The sequence below is a fragment of the Leucopleurus acutus genome, assembly GCF_964270905.1.
Source record: "Leucopleurus acutus genome assembly, chromosome: 6".
NCBI lineage: Eukaryota > Metazoa > Chordata > Mammalia > Artiodactyla > Delphinidae > Leucopleurus > Leucopleurus acutus.
This window is the reverse complement of record NC_139149.1, coordinates 90,449,822-90,465,724: the sequence shown is the minus strand read 5'-3', so window position 1 is coordinate 90,465,724 and position 15,903 is coordinate 90,449,822. Positions and strand designations below refer to the sequence as shown.

At 40.8% G+C, this 15,903-nt stretch overlaps 1 protein-coding gene across 2 annotated transcripts in view; it reads right to left on the bottom strand.

The window, feature by feature from the left end:
- Positions 1–30: 30 nt before the first annotated feature.
- Positions 31–15,903, bottom strand: part of CCNYL1 (cyclin Y like 1) — a 35,139-nt gene continuing 19,266 nt past the window's right edge. The window contains exons 5-10 of one of the 2 annotated variants that reach the window (XM_082841915.1): positions 14,106–14,141; positions 11,867–11,918; positions 10,788–10,907; positions 6,393–6,559; positions 2,966–3,128; positions 31–1,399 (exon numbers count right to left, since the gene is read on the bottom strand). In XM_082841915.1, coding sequence (XP_082698041.1) covers positions 1,283–1,399; positions 2,966–3,128; positions 6,393–6,559; positions 10,788–10,907; positions 11,867–11,918; positions 14,106–14,141 — 655 coding nt within the window. In that variant the 3' untranslated portion in view covers positions 31–1,282. The remainder of the gene's footprint in view (positions 1,400–2,965; positions 3,129–6,392; positions 6,560–10,787; positions 10,908–11,866; positions 11,919–14,105; positions 14,142–15,903) is intronic. The other variant, XM_082841916.1, reaches the window with a different exon arrangement.

Below are 15,903 nucleotides of genomic sequence, written 5' to 3'. Positions count from 1 at the left end.
CTGTATCAATTTACATTCCCACCATTCCCTTTTCTCCACACCCTCTCCATTTATAGTTTGTAGATTTTTATTTTTTTAATATGGAACGCTTCACGAATTTGCATGTCATCCTTGCGCATGGGCTGTGCTAATCTTCTCTGTATCGTTCCAATTTTAGTATATGTGCTGCCGAAGCAAGCACGTTTGTAGACTTTTTGATGATGGCCATTCTGACCTTAAGCTCTTAATTTTTTATTTCAGCCCATTGTTTGCTATCCTCAAGAGGGGCTGAAACAGAACATTAATATTAAAAGCTTAATGTTTAAAATTTACAAACCTAAATGAGTTTAGAAGAAATTCGATTAAACTTGCAAGTGACGTTTTGCCAGTCTGTAGCATTTATAATTCTGCAACAGTGTTCTGGAGTATCCAAGCACACTATATTCAGGCTTGCAATTTCACTGAGACTTCTGGGACACCTTCTAGTTCACTGCCGGCTTGTTAATTACTGGACCACCATGTTGGCTGGAATTATGAAAATATCCTTTAATACAAGTATGTAACAAAGAGGAAAATCATCACAAAATCAGAAGCACCATCATAGTTAACAAGAAATGCAGCACGGACCCAATAGAAGTAAATAACCTACTTTCTCTGTTTATGATCCCAAACATGCTAATATGCTAATAAGTACTGCCTGCAAAGAATGTGGATGACAAGTGTTATTCAGCAGCTTTTTGGTTTAAACTGATTGCCAATAATGACTAGCAGCTTCAGTGGTATAGTAGGGAGGAAGAACCCTTCAAAACCTAACGATGCTACAACAGTCTGTTCCTAAGTTTGGCTTTATGAGTTGTTAGGAGTCACATTTTTTAATGGTAATACTGCACTGATTCTAAAGGAATATGCAGCAGTATGGGACAGTGAGGCAAGAAAAACAGGAAAAATTATATAGTTAGTGTCTTTAAAGTCTAAAAATTTAAACTATTAATTAAAAAACCTCACACAGTTCACAGCTATCGGCCTACACAGTAAGCAGATATTTGTGCGTGGATTGGGAGCTTTTCGCTTTGGAGTGGTTTTTGTAACTCTGTTTACATTAAAAAGGACAGAAGAGTGTGTTACATTGACGAGGCCCCGTTCTTTCCTACAGCATAATCTTCGCTTGTCCATGAGTCTCTTGAATTCAATGTCTTTCTTTAAGGTGAAAATACTAACTTTGCTGGTTTCTGAGCAGGAGAGGTGATATTTCTCCAGTCCTTGTTACGAGGGGTTTATGATGTTACAACCCCTCACTTCTCCCTTAAGAGAGGATGGCATTGGAGCGCTGAATACCAATGAAATTATCAGCGCTGAAAGACCTTCTCATAGCAGCTCTACACAAGTCTTTGTATTTGTCTTCACACAATCTGGAAATGGCCTAGGAAAGTCAATCAGGTAGAACATAGGTACAATTAGGGGAAAAAAAAATGTTCGGACCTTAAAAAACCAAAAAAGCATCATTGATAAGGCACACATCTACATTCGTTTAGATAGTTCATAGTTACTGCTACTTTGGATAGCTGATATCTACACTAACTGACAATTCCCTAAGGTAATAACCTTTAAGGGCTATGATTAGATTGCTGGGGCAAGGGATAACTTGCCCTAATAACTTGGAGTTACTTAAAAATTGGGTTCCTAATGATAGGCTCCTAATAGCAATATCATCTGTTACCTACACACTTGATCCTTAAACGTAATGGACATACACTTGGGCAAAATCAGTGTTTACTCAGCTATTCAACTTCTATTCAATTTTCATTAGTTATTACATACTCTAAGAAAATTTTAATGAGGTAGGTATGTGCTGAAGGTAGGAGAGGTCTAATGACTGAAGCGCTGAAAGGTGCTATTTCACTTGCACATAAATTATGGTAGAAAAACATCTTATTCTAAAGTACCACCAAGGTACCACAGAAAGTATCAATTTTAAATGTGTTCATTTCAGTTGCGAATTTTGCTGTATACCCACCAAAAATCATAAGCCATAAATATTACTTTGTTCCATGTACGTTACCATTTACATTAAAAACTCATGTACTTTCTACATCCAGTATCTGAACCCACATTTTACCTTCCAAGTATAGGTCTCTCAGGTTAGCCACCGATGCTTTGTCTAATAAACTCATGGGACTGAACTGTGATACACACACACACACACACACACACACACACACACACACACACACACACACACGAACTGCAAGCTGAGTAAAAAACAGTTAAGAGGGACTTCCCTGGTGGCGCAGTGGTTAAGAATCTGCCTGCCAATGTGGGGGACACGGGTTTGTGCCCTGGTCCGGGAAGATCCCACATGCCGAGGAGCAACTAAGCCCGTGCGCCACAACTACTGAGCCTGGGCTCTAGAGCCCGTGCTCTGCAACAAGGGCAGCCACTGCAATGAGAAGCCCGCGCACCGCAATGAAGAGTAGACCCCGCTCGCCGCAGCTAGAGAAAGCCCGCGTGCAGCAGCGAAGACCCAATGCAGCCATAAATAAATAAATTTATTTATTTAAAAAATCAAGACAGTAGAAATAGTAGAAATAGTCCAAAACATCAATTATATATATATATAAAAAAAAAGACAGTTAAGAGTGGTAAGTAGATTATGTAGGTACATATGATTAGGGATATAATTTTAAGAAATTATTCATGTATGGTTATATGTTAAGTGTAGAGGTTCAAATGGAAAACCATTAAGAACAGATTAAATATGATTTAAAGTATTCTGAATTATGGTTACAGAAGAGACAATTTTTTTTTTATAATGTGAGATCCCTGTATAAACCATAAAAGACACAGGAAATATGATGCCAACGGGTTAATAAGCTCTTCAAACTGTTAACAGCTTTCCATTTTCCTAATCACTGCTTAATATAATTTAGCTACAGATGTGGCTTCGGTGGCTGACAGAAAACCCCAGTTAGTGATTTCACAGCCTTACCTCTAAGTTCTGTGCTCTTTCTTTGCTAAGAGGAGTGAATAGAAAATTCAGGTTGTTGTCATCTGCTAAGGAGCGAAGGTCAAAGTAGTATTTGGCATACACACTGGCGGGAACATTAATATTAAACTGCAGTAGCTCCAGGAAGTGCCTTTCCATCTCATTCCTGGGGGAGGAGAAGACAAAACCAACACAGGACAATTTTAGTCAACTGGGCTATCTTCAAAAATACCATTCTGAGCTACTAGGATGGCTCTAAATACTGTTTTGAAACAAATAATGGCTACCCAGCTGGATTAATACCCTAATGTTCAAACAAGGTACAGCTATTTGTGGTCCTTTCTGCGTCCCAGCACTTTGAGTTTGGGACAAGGGGGAAGAGGTTATGGCCCTCTTATGCACTCATGCTGCTGACTCAGGGGCTCATTCTTCAGAGTTCCATTAGTGCAGCTGTACGATTCATGCTCCACACTCACTCACAAGGCCCCGCTATAGTGATCAGATGAAAGGAATGATGTATGCTGTTTATTAGCTCTGAAGAACTTGCAGACATTTTCACCGGGCTGATGACAGGAAGGGGCTTATTGAAGTAGAGGCGAGCCAACAAAAGGAGTGGGCACATCACCACGGCAACAAATGGATCCATCGGGAGCCACTGCTATTATCTCTGAGGGGGGAAAACTCTTGAGGCAACAAGGATTCATCTCAAGTAAATAAATAAATAAGCTACATTCGATGGGAAAGGGAATCCCCCTCCCCCCGCCACAATGCATGGGGCTGTGTCAAAGGACATAATGCAAGTTTCTGTTCACCTTAACCTTACTAGGGTGAGTTGTTGTCACCAGGACAGGACAGGATGCACTTTTTAAGCTTAGGAAGGCAGTGAGATTATGTCTCAGCTAGACTAAACCCACTTTACGATATGACCTCTGATAGAGCAGTTGTTTTCCCCCGGTGTTAGGAGAGCAGCCCAGGATGTTCAGACCTACCGCCCCCTGCCAGGTGCCAGGACAGACTGCACACGCCCACAGGGAGCGAATTCAATGAAGTGGGAAAGCAGAGTGTTGGGAGCAGGCTTCTGCTATATGACCGTATCCAGCCATTTGCTTGCCAAATGTTTAAGTAAATAACTATAAAATTAGAGTAAATCTTACCACTTTTCACAGCAATCACTTTAGAGAGTTGATTATATAAAAATGATAAATACCCAAACAAACATGCGAGTGGCTTATTTTACAATACATTTGGTTTCTTGGTTTTAAAGTGTTAATATTTTATCCATTGGATAAATCAACAAATGCTCCATGTTCTCCTGTATGGAGAGCAGAGTATGAGCAGAAATGAGGTTTCTCATTTGTTGAACTTTAAACCTAACTGAACCTACTTCCAAAATTAATTTCCTGTTCATACGGCCAGAAGTCTATAGAAATGTAAATCAGATAATGTTTTGATAATCAGCTAATCAGGACTTAATTTACTACAGGAATAAATGCACTTCACTATCCCTTTTATATTTTCTCCACTAATACATTTTAATTGTGTGGAAATACAGTACTTCATAGGATTAACATGTCTATTAATAGAGCTTTAATCACTGAAGAAAAGCATTATGCCTATAGAATATGCATCTTCTGTGTTTTTCGTTGTTTTTTAAATGGCTAGATGGCTGAAGGGCATATCATTTACAGGCGCAGCAAATTTTCTGAACAGCAGCTGCTCAGTTTAACTTACTCTTTTGAAGGGAAATATATATTTAACAGGACACATAGATGTTAGAAAGTTTTAAAGAAAAGCAGATAGGCAGCAATTTTTCAATTCAGACTCAAAATGAGACCATTACAAATAGTGGTCAACAGCAGAGGGATGAAACAAATGTGTATTAAACACTTTGCTGTAATGCTTTCCGACTTCCAAAGATCATAAACAAAAGCAGCCTATTATAAACATAACTCCTGGTGATTCTCTGTTCTACACAGAAAAGCGTTGTTTAGAAGTAGTTTGTTCATAGCTGGACACTGCCGCCAATGCTCCTGGGCTCACATCTATGAACACCCACACAGTTCCCTGCATGTTCTCTGATGTTGTACCTGGAACCAGAGCCCCAGTCAGCTCAGTTGCAGACTCTGAGAAAATTTCAGCTGCCATCATGGCAGGGATGGTGTTCACGATTACAAATTTTCCTTCCTTCAAGGGACCAGTTTAAAGACTGATGATAGTGTTGGTCAACGTCACTTTAGCTTCTGCAACTTCCAAAAGTACTTCTATTCATTTCAAATTCATTATCTGCTGTTACACTGTTTGCTAAGATTGCAACCAGCAATATCACCATGACCACCCAGTTTACATTATCACCGAAGAGGACATTTTCACCAAAAGCCACTTTGACAGCTACTGACAGTCACTGGTCCCATCTCTTAGTCACAACTTTCCTCGCTTCAGCTGTAAATAGGCACTTTGGTAATTCTGAATTATCTAGAGTAAGGGGCAAAGGTAACAAAAACAAACTCTTGCCCCTGCCTGCCATCTTGATCGGCCTCTGCTGTCCAATATAATCAACAGGTGTCCTTTCACATTTTCCTGAATGCCACCCACAAAGACATTTTCACTGTCAAGCGGGCACTTCGAGAGTCTGCTGGAATTACCTCTCTGGCTCATCCTGCTTCCCACCCTTGGGGCCCTTCACCAGAGCCAGACTGGAAGCCTGGTGTTTCATGCCAATGTGAGCGTGCCATCTGTGAGGAGAAGCTGCCTAGTTAACTCAAGGCCCCACAAAGTGCTGCTGCTGTGTTTGCTGAGTGCCCTGGGTGAGGCTCCAGTGATGCTTCCCGGCCTACCTGAGAGGCAGGTGTTTCCTAACTCAGCAGACTTTAGGGGAGGAGAAAGGAACACAGGGATCTGAAACCTTTATATGTGGCTACCTGTACATCATAGTTTCTGTAACAACAGAACCTCAGATAAAAAGGAGGAAAAGACCAGCAAAAACAAATACACAATGTGCGACTCAGGTTGAAATTATAACCTGTCAGTAGTCTAGAGGCCCTAAGACCTTAACAGTGGCCACTTGCTTCAAAGACCAGGCATGTGCCCCTTAAAAATGGACTGGACCTGATAGACAGCTTTAAGAAAGCTGTGAAGTTACTTGCTGTACCATATTGTTCTGGTAGTGAGCTTGTAAAATGTTTGGCAAAAACCACCAGAAAAATAATTTCAATTTATCAAGCAGAATATTACAACAATAACACATCAAGACCTACCAATTAATGAGGGGAAATACAAATTGTTATACTACAGCTAGATAGAAGGAAGTCTGTAATTTTATGTCTATTTCAGCTCTCTGCACAATGTAACATTTCTTAAAATGTAAACTTTATGGGAGCAAATGAGGCATTGGAAAATGGTTACAAAGTTCACCGTAACCTTACAAACTCACATGTCCTCAACTGTAATGTCCTTGAGGATCTGGCAGTAGTCCACATTCCATACAGCCTGATCGTCCCAAACCTTGGAGGCAAGAAGAATGGCTCCCAAAACAATTCTTTTCCAGTTAGTGGGGCAAATGTCGATCTCAGCATAAGTTAAAAGCCTTTCTAAGTAAACCTGCAAAAGTAGAGCACTGATCTTTGATTTTAGTTCAGTTTAAGTGCTGTGATAAGAATTGTTAGGAATGACAGATTTCATCTCTTTTTGACATGCCTTTTATTCCTAGGTTCTGCAAAGACTTTGCTCAGACAAGCCAAGGCCAGAGGCCAGGTCACGGTTGTAAGTCAGATGTTTCTGTTAGTCTGATATTTCTACTCTGCCCGTGTGAATTTCCAACCGAATTTTGGTCACAGGAATAAAAGGACATCTCGGCAAAGGGCATTCTAAAGACACGCATTGTATTATTACCTACCCACTTGTAAAGGGCAGCACATACAGCCCAGGGTCGATTTCAACTGTTCAGTAAATGCTTGAGTGCCTACTACGTGCAATGTACCTACCAGACTGGTGGTGGTTGCATGGCGATTTTACATAATGCTTGAGTGTGTAAAATTCTGGTAAGACTGAGCACATCTTTATCTTCTCTTCAGAGTAACCAGTCCTTTTGTGGCATGAACTTGAAGATAAAAACTGGTGGTCAAGAGAGCCTCCCAGTGGCTGCTGTGTGGCACAGCAGGACAGGCAGTACAAAGGGGCTTTACAGCTGTGGAGTAATTCCCATATTTTAGTGCCTTTTTAAGGAACACACATGCATACAAAGGGTAGTCCTTTTCATATCCCCTATTTTTCACATCTCCATTATCATTTCATTATTCATTTCTGTCTTCCATAATCTGCAGCTTAGTCAATTCTTTTGGTTTTAAGGTGGGAAGAGCTGCCTGTGTCTGTATCCCTGGGGCTCCTCTAAACCTGCTGGTTTGTGAGATGATTTCATGGTTTCTTTTACATGTATCAAATGTCTATCCTACAAAGAACTGGATGGAGTTAACAGCTGAGTAAAGATTATAGAGGTAAGCTGTGATTTGTTGTTACCTCTGCAGAAGAGTATATATGCCATTTGACAAAAAGAAAAATGTCCAGTTTTAAAGAGTATGTTTACTCTCTGAAGGGTTATCAGATTGACAGCTCAGATTCGCCAACGCTCCCCAAACTCTACTGTGTTTTCAAACACGGGTATTGAGATTATATGTTCTTAGTGAAATTCTGCTCCCATTCCCCAGAGAACTCAGCACTCTCTAGTACCCTAAGAACGACTCTCCCTGCAAGGTTCAACTCTCTACTTTATGGGACTAATCAGAGGCACTGAAACGACACTGGCAATCTCTCAACGTCCTCTCACCTTTATACTGGCAAACTTGGTACACGTGCCGATATTCATTTATCCCACTTGCCCTCCTGTCTCGGAGGAAGCGAGATTTCTTTCTTTTCACTGAAGCTAACTCTTCTCTGAATGAAGTTGATCCCATCTCACTTCCGCAGAACACTGTTCGCACAGTTAGTCTCTTTCTGAACAACTTCTCCCTCTCTGTCAGAGGCTTCCTCCAGGGTGAATGCTTACATGTCCCCAGCCTGTCCCCCGCCTGTCCCCCAGACGGCGTCCTCATCTCCCATCCTCTCCTTAACCCACTTCAGTCAGCCTCCTGCCGCTACCACTCTACAGAGGCTACTCTTGCCATGGTCACCGGGGCCTTCACACAAACAACCCAGAGCTCCTCATCCCAGAGCTCCATTCCCCAGGCCTTCCCTCATACTGAAAGAGCACTGCCACACGCCCAGTCGCTGGGACCAAAAACCTGCACTTGAGTTATCCTGCTCCAATCTGTTAGAACTTCTTGTTATCTCTGCCTTCACTGGTACCCTGACCGCTTTTCTGTCTGTCACTTCTGACTTGTATCGCTGCCACTGCCTAACTTCTCTGCCTCCACTCTGCCTCCCAACAGAGTACAGTCTGTTCTCCCCAAAGCAGCCAGGAGAGCCTCTTAAATTAAGAGTACTTTATGCGGCTGCTCCAGATCTGCCAGAGGTTTCCCATCAAACAAATACCTTCTTCCCGTGGCCTGCAAGTTACGAGGCCCTGTGCGGTACAGCATTGTCCTTCTGGGACCTCATCACCTATGTTCTTTCCCTCGTTCCTCACTCTGATCACAATGGCCACCTTGCTTTTCCTTGAACACACAGCATGTTCCTGTCTCAGAGCCTTGCCCTCGTCCCCTCTGCCCGTCATGCCAGCGTTCCTGCTCTTCCTCAGTTCAGCCAGGTGCTGGGTTCAAACATCACCTCTTCAGAGAGGCTCTTCCTGATCTTTCTAGGAAGCCCCTCTAATCACTTTCTCTCTTTACCTTGCTTTCTCTTCATGGTTTTTACCACTACTTGAAATAGTCATCTTTTAAAAAATACTCATTGGGGCTTCCCTGGTGGCGCAGTGGTTGAGAGTCCGCCTGCCGATGCAGGGGACATGGGTTCGTGCCCCGGTCCAGGAGGATCCCACATGCCGCAGAGCGGCTGGGCCCGTGAGCCATGGCCGCTGAGCCTGCGCATCCAGAGCCTGTGCTCTGCAACAGGAGAGGCCACAACAGTGAGAGGCCTGTGTACCGCCAAAAAAAAAATAAATAAAAATAAATAAAAATTAAAAATACTCATTAAAAAAAAACATAGTTTGCTATACACCTGAAACTAACACAACACTGTAAATCAATTGTACTCCAATTAAAAAAAAAAACATTTACGTCTTCCACAGTTGCTCCATAAAGGCAAGAACTTTATTTATCCAACCTATTCTCTCCTCCACCCCCCACATGTAGAAAAGTGACACAGAGTAGGTATTCGGTGGGTATTTATGACATGAGCAACTTCTTGGTAGCATTTAGCGTTTGGACCACATTCTCCTTCTTGAACCTCTCCTGGTGTCTCTTATGATTTTCTGCTGGGCTTCCTACCACTGTAGCGGCTCCTCTGGGGATTTGTCCCTTAAGTGCTGATAGTCCCTACAGATCTATCTTCTACCCACTTTTTTTTTTTTTGCGGTACGCGGGTGTCTCGCTGCCGTGGCCTCTCCCGTTGCGGAGCACAGGCTCCGGACTCGCAGGCTCAGCGGCCATGGCTCACGGGCCCAGCCGCTCCGCGGCATGTGGGATCTTCCTGGACCGGGGCACAAACCCGTGTCCCCCGCATCGGCAGGTGGACTCCCAACCACTGCGCCACCAGGGAAGCCCACCCACTTTTTATTTTACATACTTTCTCTGCATTTGAACAGCTACACTTAATTCCCTCCCTCTAACTCAGATTCATGCTCCAATGCTATATATTCAAATGATTACTAGACACTGCCATTCTGCTGTCTCACAGGTACATCAAGCTTAACTTGGCTACAAAGAAATGCCCCTCTTCCAACCCAAATGGTCTCCTTCCTGCATTTCCTAGCTCTCCACATGCAAGCACCATTCCTGCCTCTCTCAAGCATGTGCTAAGCACTCCAAGTGGCCTGCAGCTCCAAGAAAAGGCCTGTGTCTGATCCAGTACCCACTGAGGGGTCTCTTTTCAAAAGGACAAGCCTCCTCTCCTAAATTCTGCCTTGATAGGAGCAGGCAGTGAATGGCCTAAGTATTCCTTCCCCGCAGGCCATGCAGCTGACTTTCCCCCCTACAGGTTTGCTATAGGGAGGAGTAAAACAATCCCAACTACCTCTCACTTGAATATGATTTATTATTCAAATGATAAAATCTTACCATAGGAATTCAGAATGGATGACAAAAAGGTCCTTACAGCTGTAGCTTAGCAGGCTAACTAGAGTAAAGCCTTTTGAAGCACTACTGGCACCCTAATCCTGGGCAACTTCACATGCAGGCAATAAGAGGACAGCAGGGATGGTTAACACCATTATCCGAGGAACAGAGAATTGAGGGCAGTACTTCTCAATCAGGACACACATCAGAACTGCCTAGGCAGTACAGTCTGGGACTCAGCTTCAAACTACACGGAACCTGTTTCTGCCTGTGGACCAGATAGTTCAGTTATCGCCCCACCCTACCACCACAGCATGCGTCGTCTGTGTGCGTGTGTGCACTGCACGTGCATGTGTGTCCTCAGGTGTGGAAGGAGAAGCCAGAAATCTCTCCTGCTGCCTTTAATAGCAATTGTTTTGTGATGAGAAAAGCAATGGCAACATTTAAAATCATAATGATTATTAAAGCTCAAATGTGTATACTTTACTTTCTTTTGATAGGTTTCTCTTAATAAAGTTCTAATGATCATTTCAGGAACCTACTTTCATTTGGGAAAAACAGGATCATACCATGTGTACAAGACAGAAATTTCTACAGATGCTTTATGAAAGAAAAAATCTTACCAAAGTTACTATTGCACATTCAGCAGTTAGTTGTGCGGCACTAAAAAGAGTACGAACAAATCTGTAAATGAATTTGTGTTCAGGATCATGCTTAAAGTATTCCTCTGGAACCTTTTCTCGCTGAAAAGGAGAAAACATGCAATATAAGTGTCCATTGAAGAAAAATACTTAAAAGTACCCTTAAGATAGCAGTCTTCACACTTGGGCCCACGTGCCCCTTAAAAGAATTTTGATTGGGTGACATGTCTTGTAGCCTTTTAAATATAAACAGTGGGATCCTAAAATACCACAGAGATCCAATACTCACCACCATTCATTAAAGAAAAATACAGGCACAACCTCAGAAAATTTATGTATTTCCACCTTCCTCCCCACAGAATTCTAACCAAATGTAAACTACTGGGTTGGCCAAAAAGTGCAATTGGTTTTAAGTAAAAATAAAAGACACAGTTTTCATTTTCACCAAGAATTTTATTGGACAATATATTCACTAACCGAACAAATTTTTTGGCCAACCCAATATTTTTAGGCTCAAAAGTCTTGCTGATCACCATATGTCACATTTTCTGTCACACATTTCCAGTGTCCTGTAACCATAAGGCTCTAAGAATGTGCTGTCCTATACAGCCGTCACCAGCCACATATGGCCACAGAGCACCCGAAGAAGTGAATTTTAAAACTTTGTCATTTTAATTGGTTTAAAATTTAAACAGTTTTCTAATTTTCTTCTTAAAGGTCTTACCATATTAGGTTTATTTACAAATATTTATATTGTTTGATGCTATGGAAAATCATCCTTTCAAAAGATACATTTTCTGTTACTTGGGTATGTTTACTTACCTGCTCACTATTCATACAAAGTGCAACTCGGTTCTTATCCATCAACCCCTTATACAACACGCCTTCGGTAAAATGACTAGACACAACATGGTGGGGGGAAGAAGACTTAAAGGAAGATGAATTTGACTTCGAGCTGGAGGAAGTAATTTTCTTCTAGTAATTAATTTCAAAGCAAATCAGCATGAAATAAACACAACTGTATAAGAGAAAAGTACAACTTCAATAAAACTGACACTTACTGTGAGTGGATGTGATCTCTCATCAAAAATATCCAAGGATCTATCTGCATCTCTATAAAATAAGAATGTGCATTTAAAAAATTAATTCAGGAGTTACTATCTTAGTAAAATATCTGCTAGGAGTAGAGAGAGGGGTAGAGGAAGCTTAACCTTCAACAAAGCAAACAGTTGTATAAACTCTTCTCCTGGATTCCGCCCTTAGAAAGGTTTCCTGACCTATTTTTACTCAGCACATCAAGTTCCGTGAAATCTTTTCTACAACCAGCCAGAGTTGCCTTAATAAGCACTGACCCTCCCTAACAGGCAATGCTAGTAAGCCAATATATTTTCACTCCTCTAACCTCACACTGGAATATGCAAGAACATCTTATAAAGCAGTGGTGGTGGGCAATAAATTCTTCTAACTTCAATGAATGTGAATATGACATTCATGGTTTTTTCCCGTTTTTTTTTCTCTTTAGTTCTTTATATTCTTATTGTGTATTTCTTCCTGTCTCTTTTAAATAGTTTAAGTTAAAAATGTAATTGTCTTTTTATTTTAAAAGAAACCAGGCTTTTTATTTAAAATTTCACCACACTAATACACTGTGCTCATTTAAACAGCGGTTCTCTAAATGTGGTCTGCAGGCCTCTGGGATTCTCCCCTATCCCCTCTTCGGGAGGCCCAAGAGGTCAAAACTGCTTTTATAAGAATACTAAGACACTACCTGCCCTTCACACTGTGTGACATTTGCTATGGATGTATAAAAGCAAAAGTGGGTAAAACTGCTGGTTTCTGAGCATGAATCAAGGCAGTGGTACCAAACTGAATTAGAAGTCATCCAATTATTCACTGCCACTTGCAGTTATAACTCTGCTTTAAGAACATCCTTGATAAAAGAGTAAAAATTAATAGTGTTCTTAAACCTTGGTCCTTCTTTTTAATATTCTGAATAAGTGGAAAGTATGCATTAAGCACTTTTACATACTGAAATATGGCTGTGTTAAGGAAAAGCACTTGTGACTTAGTGGTAAGTCATTTTTTTCATAGAACACCATCTTTATTTGAAACACTTTTTTCATCGAACACCATCGTTATTTGAATGTACAACTGACAGTCATTCTTTCAAATATGAACAAAGTGAGCCTGTCACTTCAAGGAAAATAACTCTAAAGTTACTTGTTGCCAATGATAAAATTCAAGCCATCAAGCTAAGAATATCAGGATTTCTGGAAAACTTGTACCTTCTATTGTGAACTTGACAACTTCTGAATACTTAAAAGACTTTTCTGGTAAGATTGGTGGTGATACTAACAAAAGTGAGTTTTTGACACTGTCTAAAGAAATGTGAACCAATACTTTCCAAATGACCAACGTATAATATTATAAAGTCACGTACAGGTAAAAAGATCTACTCAGTATGCATGACAGATCAATGGGTATTAATTTAACATAGTATTTACTACAAGTTCATTGATATGATTTAGAATTCCATTTTAACTAACTTAAGAAACTAGCACATGCAGACTTTTGGCACAGTATCAAAGAATATACCAAATTATCTGAAGGCTTTAAAAATACACCTTTTTCCAACTATATATCTGCACGTGGCTGGATCTTCATATTGTTTCTTCAAAACAAATGACTGAAGACAGAATAGATATGAGAATCAGCTGTCTTCTATTAAGGAGATACTTTTCTCTCAACATTTTTTGTCGTGGAAAATAGTTATTTTTCATTAAAAAAAAAGACTTATGTTAAACACTGGGGTTCCCAATCAGGGGTGATTTCGTCCCCCAGGGGACTTCTGGCCATGGCTGGAGACAGTTTTGGTTTTCGTAATGTGGAGGGAAGAACGTGCTACTGGCAACTAGTGAGCAGAGGCCAAGGGTGCTGCTATATATCCTGTAACACACAGGACAACACCCCACAACAAAGCATTATCTAGCTCAAATTTCCATAGTGCTAAGGAAAACCCTGTTTTAACATACAATGGATTTAATTTTTTAAATTCTCAATTTCAATTTCTAATACAGTAAATTATCAATATAACCCATATAAACAAACACTCTTTGGGATGCTCGGTAACTTAAGAATTAAGAGTCCTAAGATAAAAATGATTCACTTCAATATTGTAATAAAAGCACTCTAATAATAAAAGCTTATGCCAGTAACGCCTACAGTTATTACCTAACACTAAACTTCATACCTTGTAAATTAATTAGCTGGAATAACAAGATAGGTTTTAAAAGAGCTCACCTGTTCTTTATGTGGTAATATATTGCTAAGGTCACACTGTGGAGGGAAAAAAATACATTGTCATAACTGATTTTTATCATATCAGGCCTGAAGACATTTTTAGAAAGGGGTTAGCAAGGAGGGAAGACCTTCCAGAGGCCCTGAAATCCTCTAATTCAGAACAGTACCACATGGGTGCTTTCCCCCTTGTTTTAGGTTCTTCGGCTTTTGGCAAAATTAGGAGACCCAAAATGCTAGATGTGCTGTTAGAAGGCATGTTTTGGTTGATTATTATAATATATAAATTATTACGTATTTCCCCTGTCATTTGTCCTTCTACCCACAAAACCTTCTGTCATGTACAAGTTATATCTATCTAGACACATGCTTAAATTTAAGCCATACAGTAGTTTGTATGTGTGTGTGTGTGTGTGTGTGGTTTTTTTTGTTAGCTCCTGCATTTCAGTTGATTTAGTTCGCTATCCACCTACCCATCCATTTTCCATTATTTCCCTAAAAGTAAATAATAAATATACCAAAATGACTTAAAATCACTTTTACATAATTATTAGAAAATTTAATAGCAAAATTTTATAGCCACAAAACTGATGATAGGTCTAGCTATGCTGAAATAAGCAGTGCTAATAACACAGCATAATACTACACAGTATACTATTAATGACAGGTATTTCCAAATTATTTTAAATAAAGTATTAACGAACAGATAGATACAAGTCCTTAGGTACTCTTTTTTTTTTTTTTGCAGTACGCGGGCCTCTCACTGTTGTGGCCTCTCCTGTTGCGGACCACAGGCTCCGGACGCACAGGCTCAGTGGCCACGGCTCACGGGCCCAGCCGCTCCGCGGCATGTGGGATCTTCCCAGACCGGGGCACGAACCCGTGTCCCCTGCATCGGCAGGTGGACTCTCAACCACTGCGCCACCAGGGAAGCCCCTTAAGTACTCTTTTTTAAGTTACTATATTCCTAAGTTATTCACAGATGTTGTATATTAGGCAACAAAGGGGTTCTCTGGTTAAGTTTTATGCTCCCCTTTGTTCTCAGTGTCTAAAATGAAACTCAAAATAACTGAGGGAAGGCAAATCTGAATTTTATAATTGGTCTATAGAATCTTAGCACTTGTATCAAGGCCTGTAACACTGTTAGCATCAAAGATGGATACTTCTATAGTGCTTCAAAGTTTCATTTTCAAATTGATTTTAAAATCACAGAATTAGAAGTTTTATGATGGAAAGGACCACTGAACCGTAGATGACATTTAATTAAACAACCCATTTTACAGATAAGGGAACCAAGGCTTAAAACTGACTTACCCAAGGTCCCACCAATTATCAGAAGCAGTTCTCTTTCTCCTGCCCTCTAACCAAATAGTGGCTCCCAAGCTCAGCTGCACACTGGGATCATCTGAGCAGCTTTAAAAACTGCCTGGCTTCTGCTTCAAGATGTTCTGATTTAACCAGCACTGGGTATGACCTGGGCATCAGGATTGTTTTTAAAGATCCCCAGATGACTGCAGTGTGCAGCAAAGTTTAGGAATGAATGAGTTAGGGTTAAGATCAGAGAACCACTCGGGATGCTTTTGTCCATATGATCATGCTTCACATCATTCCCCATCCTGTCAAAAGGTGTGTGTGCATGGGTGAGAGAGAGAGAGACAGACAGACAGACAGGCAGACACTGTGTCTTGGAGGCAGGGGCAGGCGGGTGGACTTTGTGCATCCTGAAACATATATCTTGAAAAGTTGCATAAGTGATTCTAATAAGGCTCACCTACCCCACTGAGAACAACTACCCCACTGA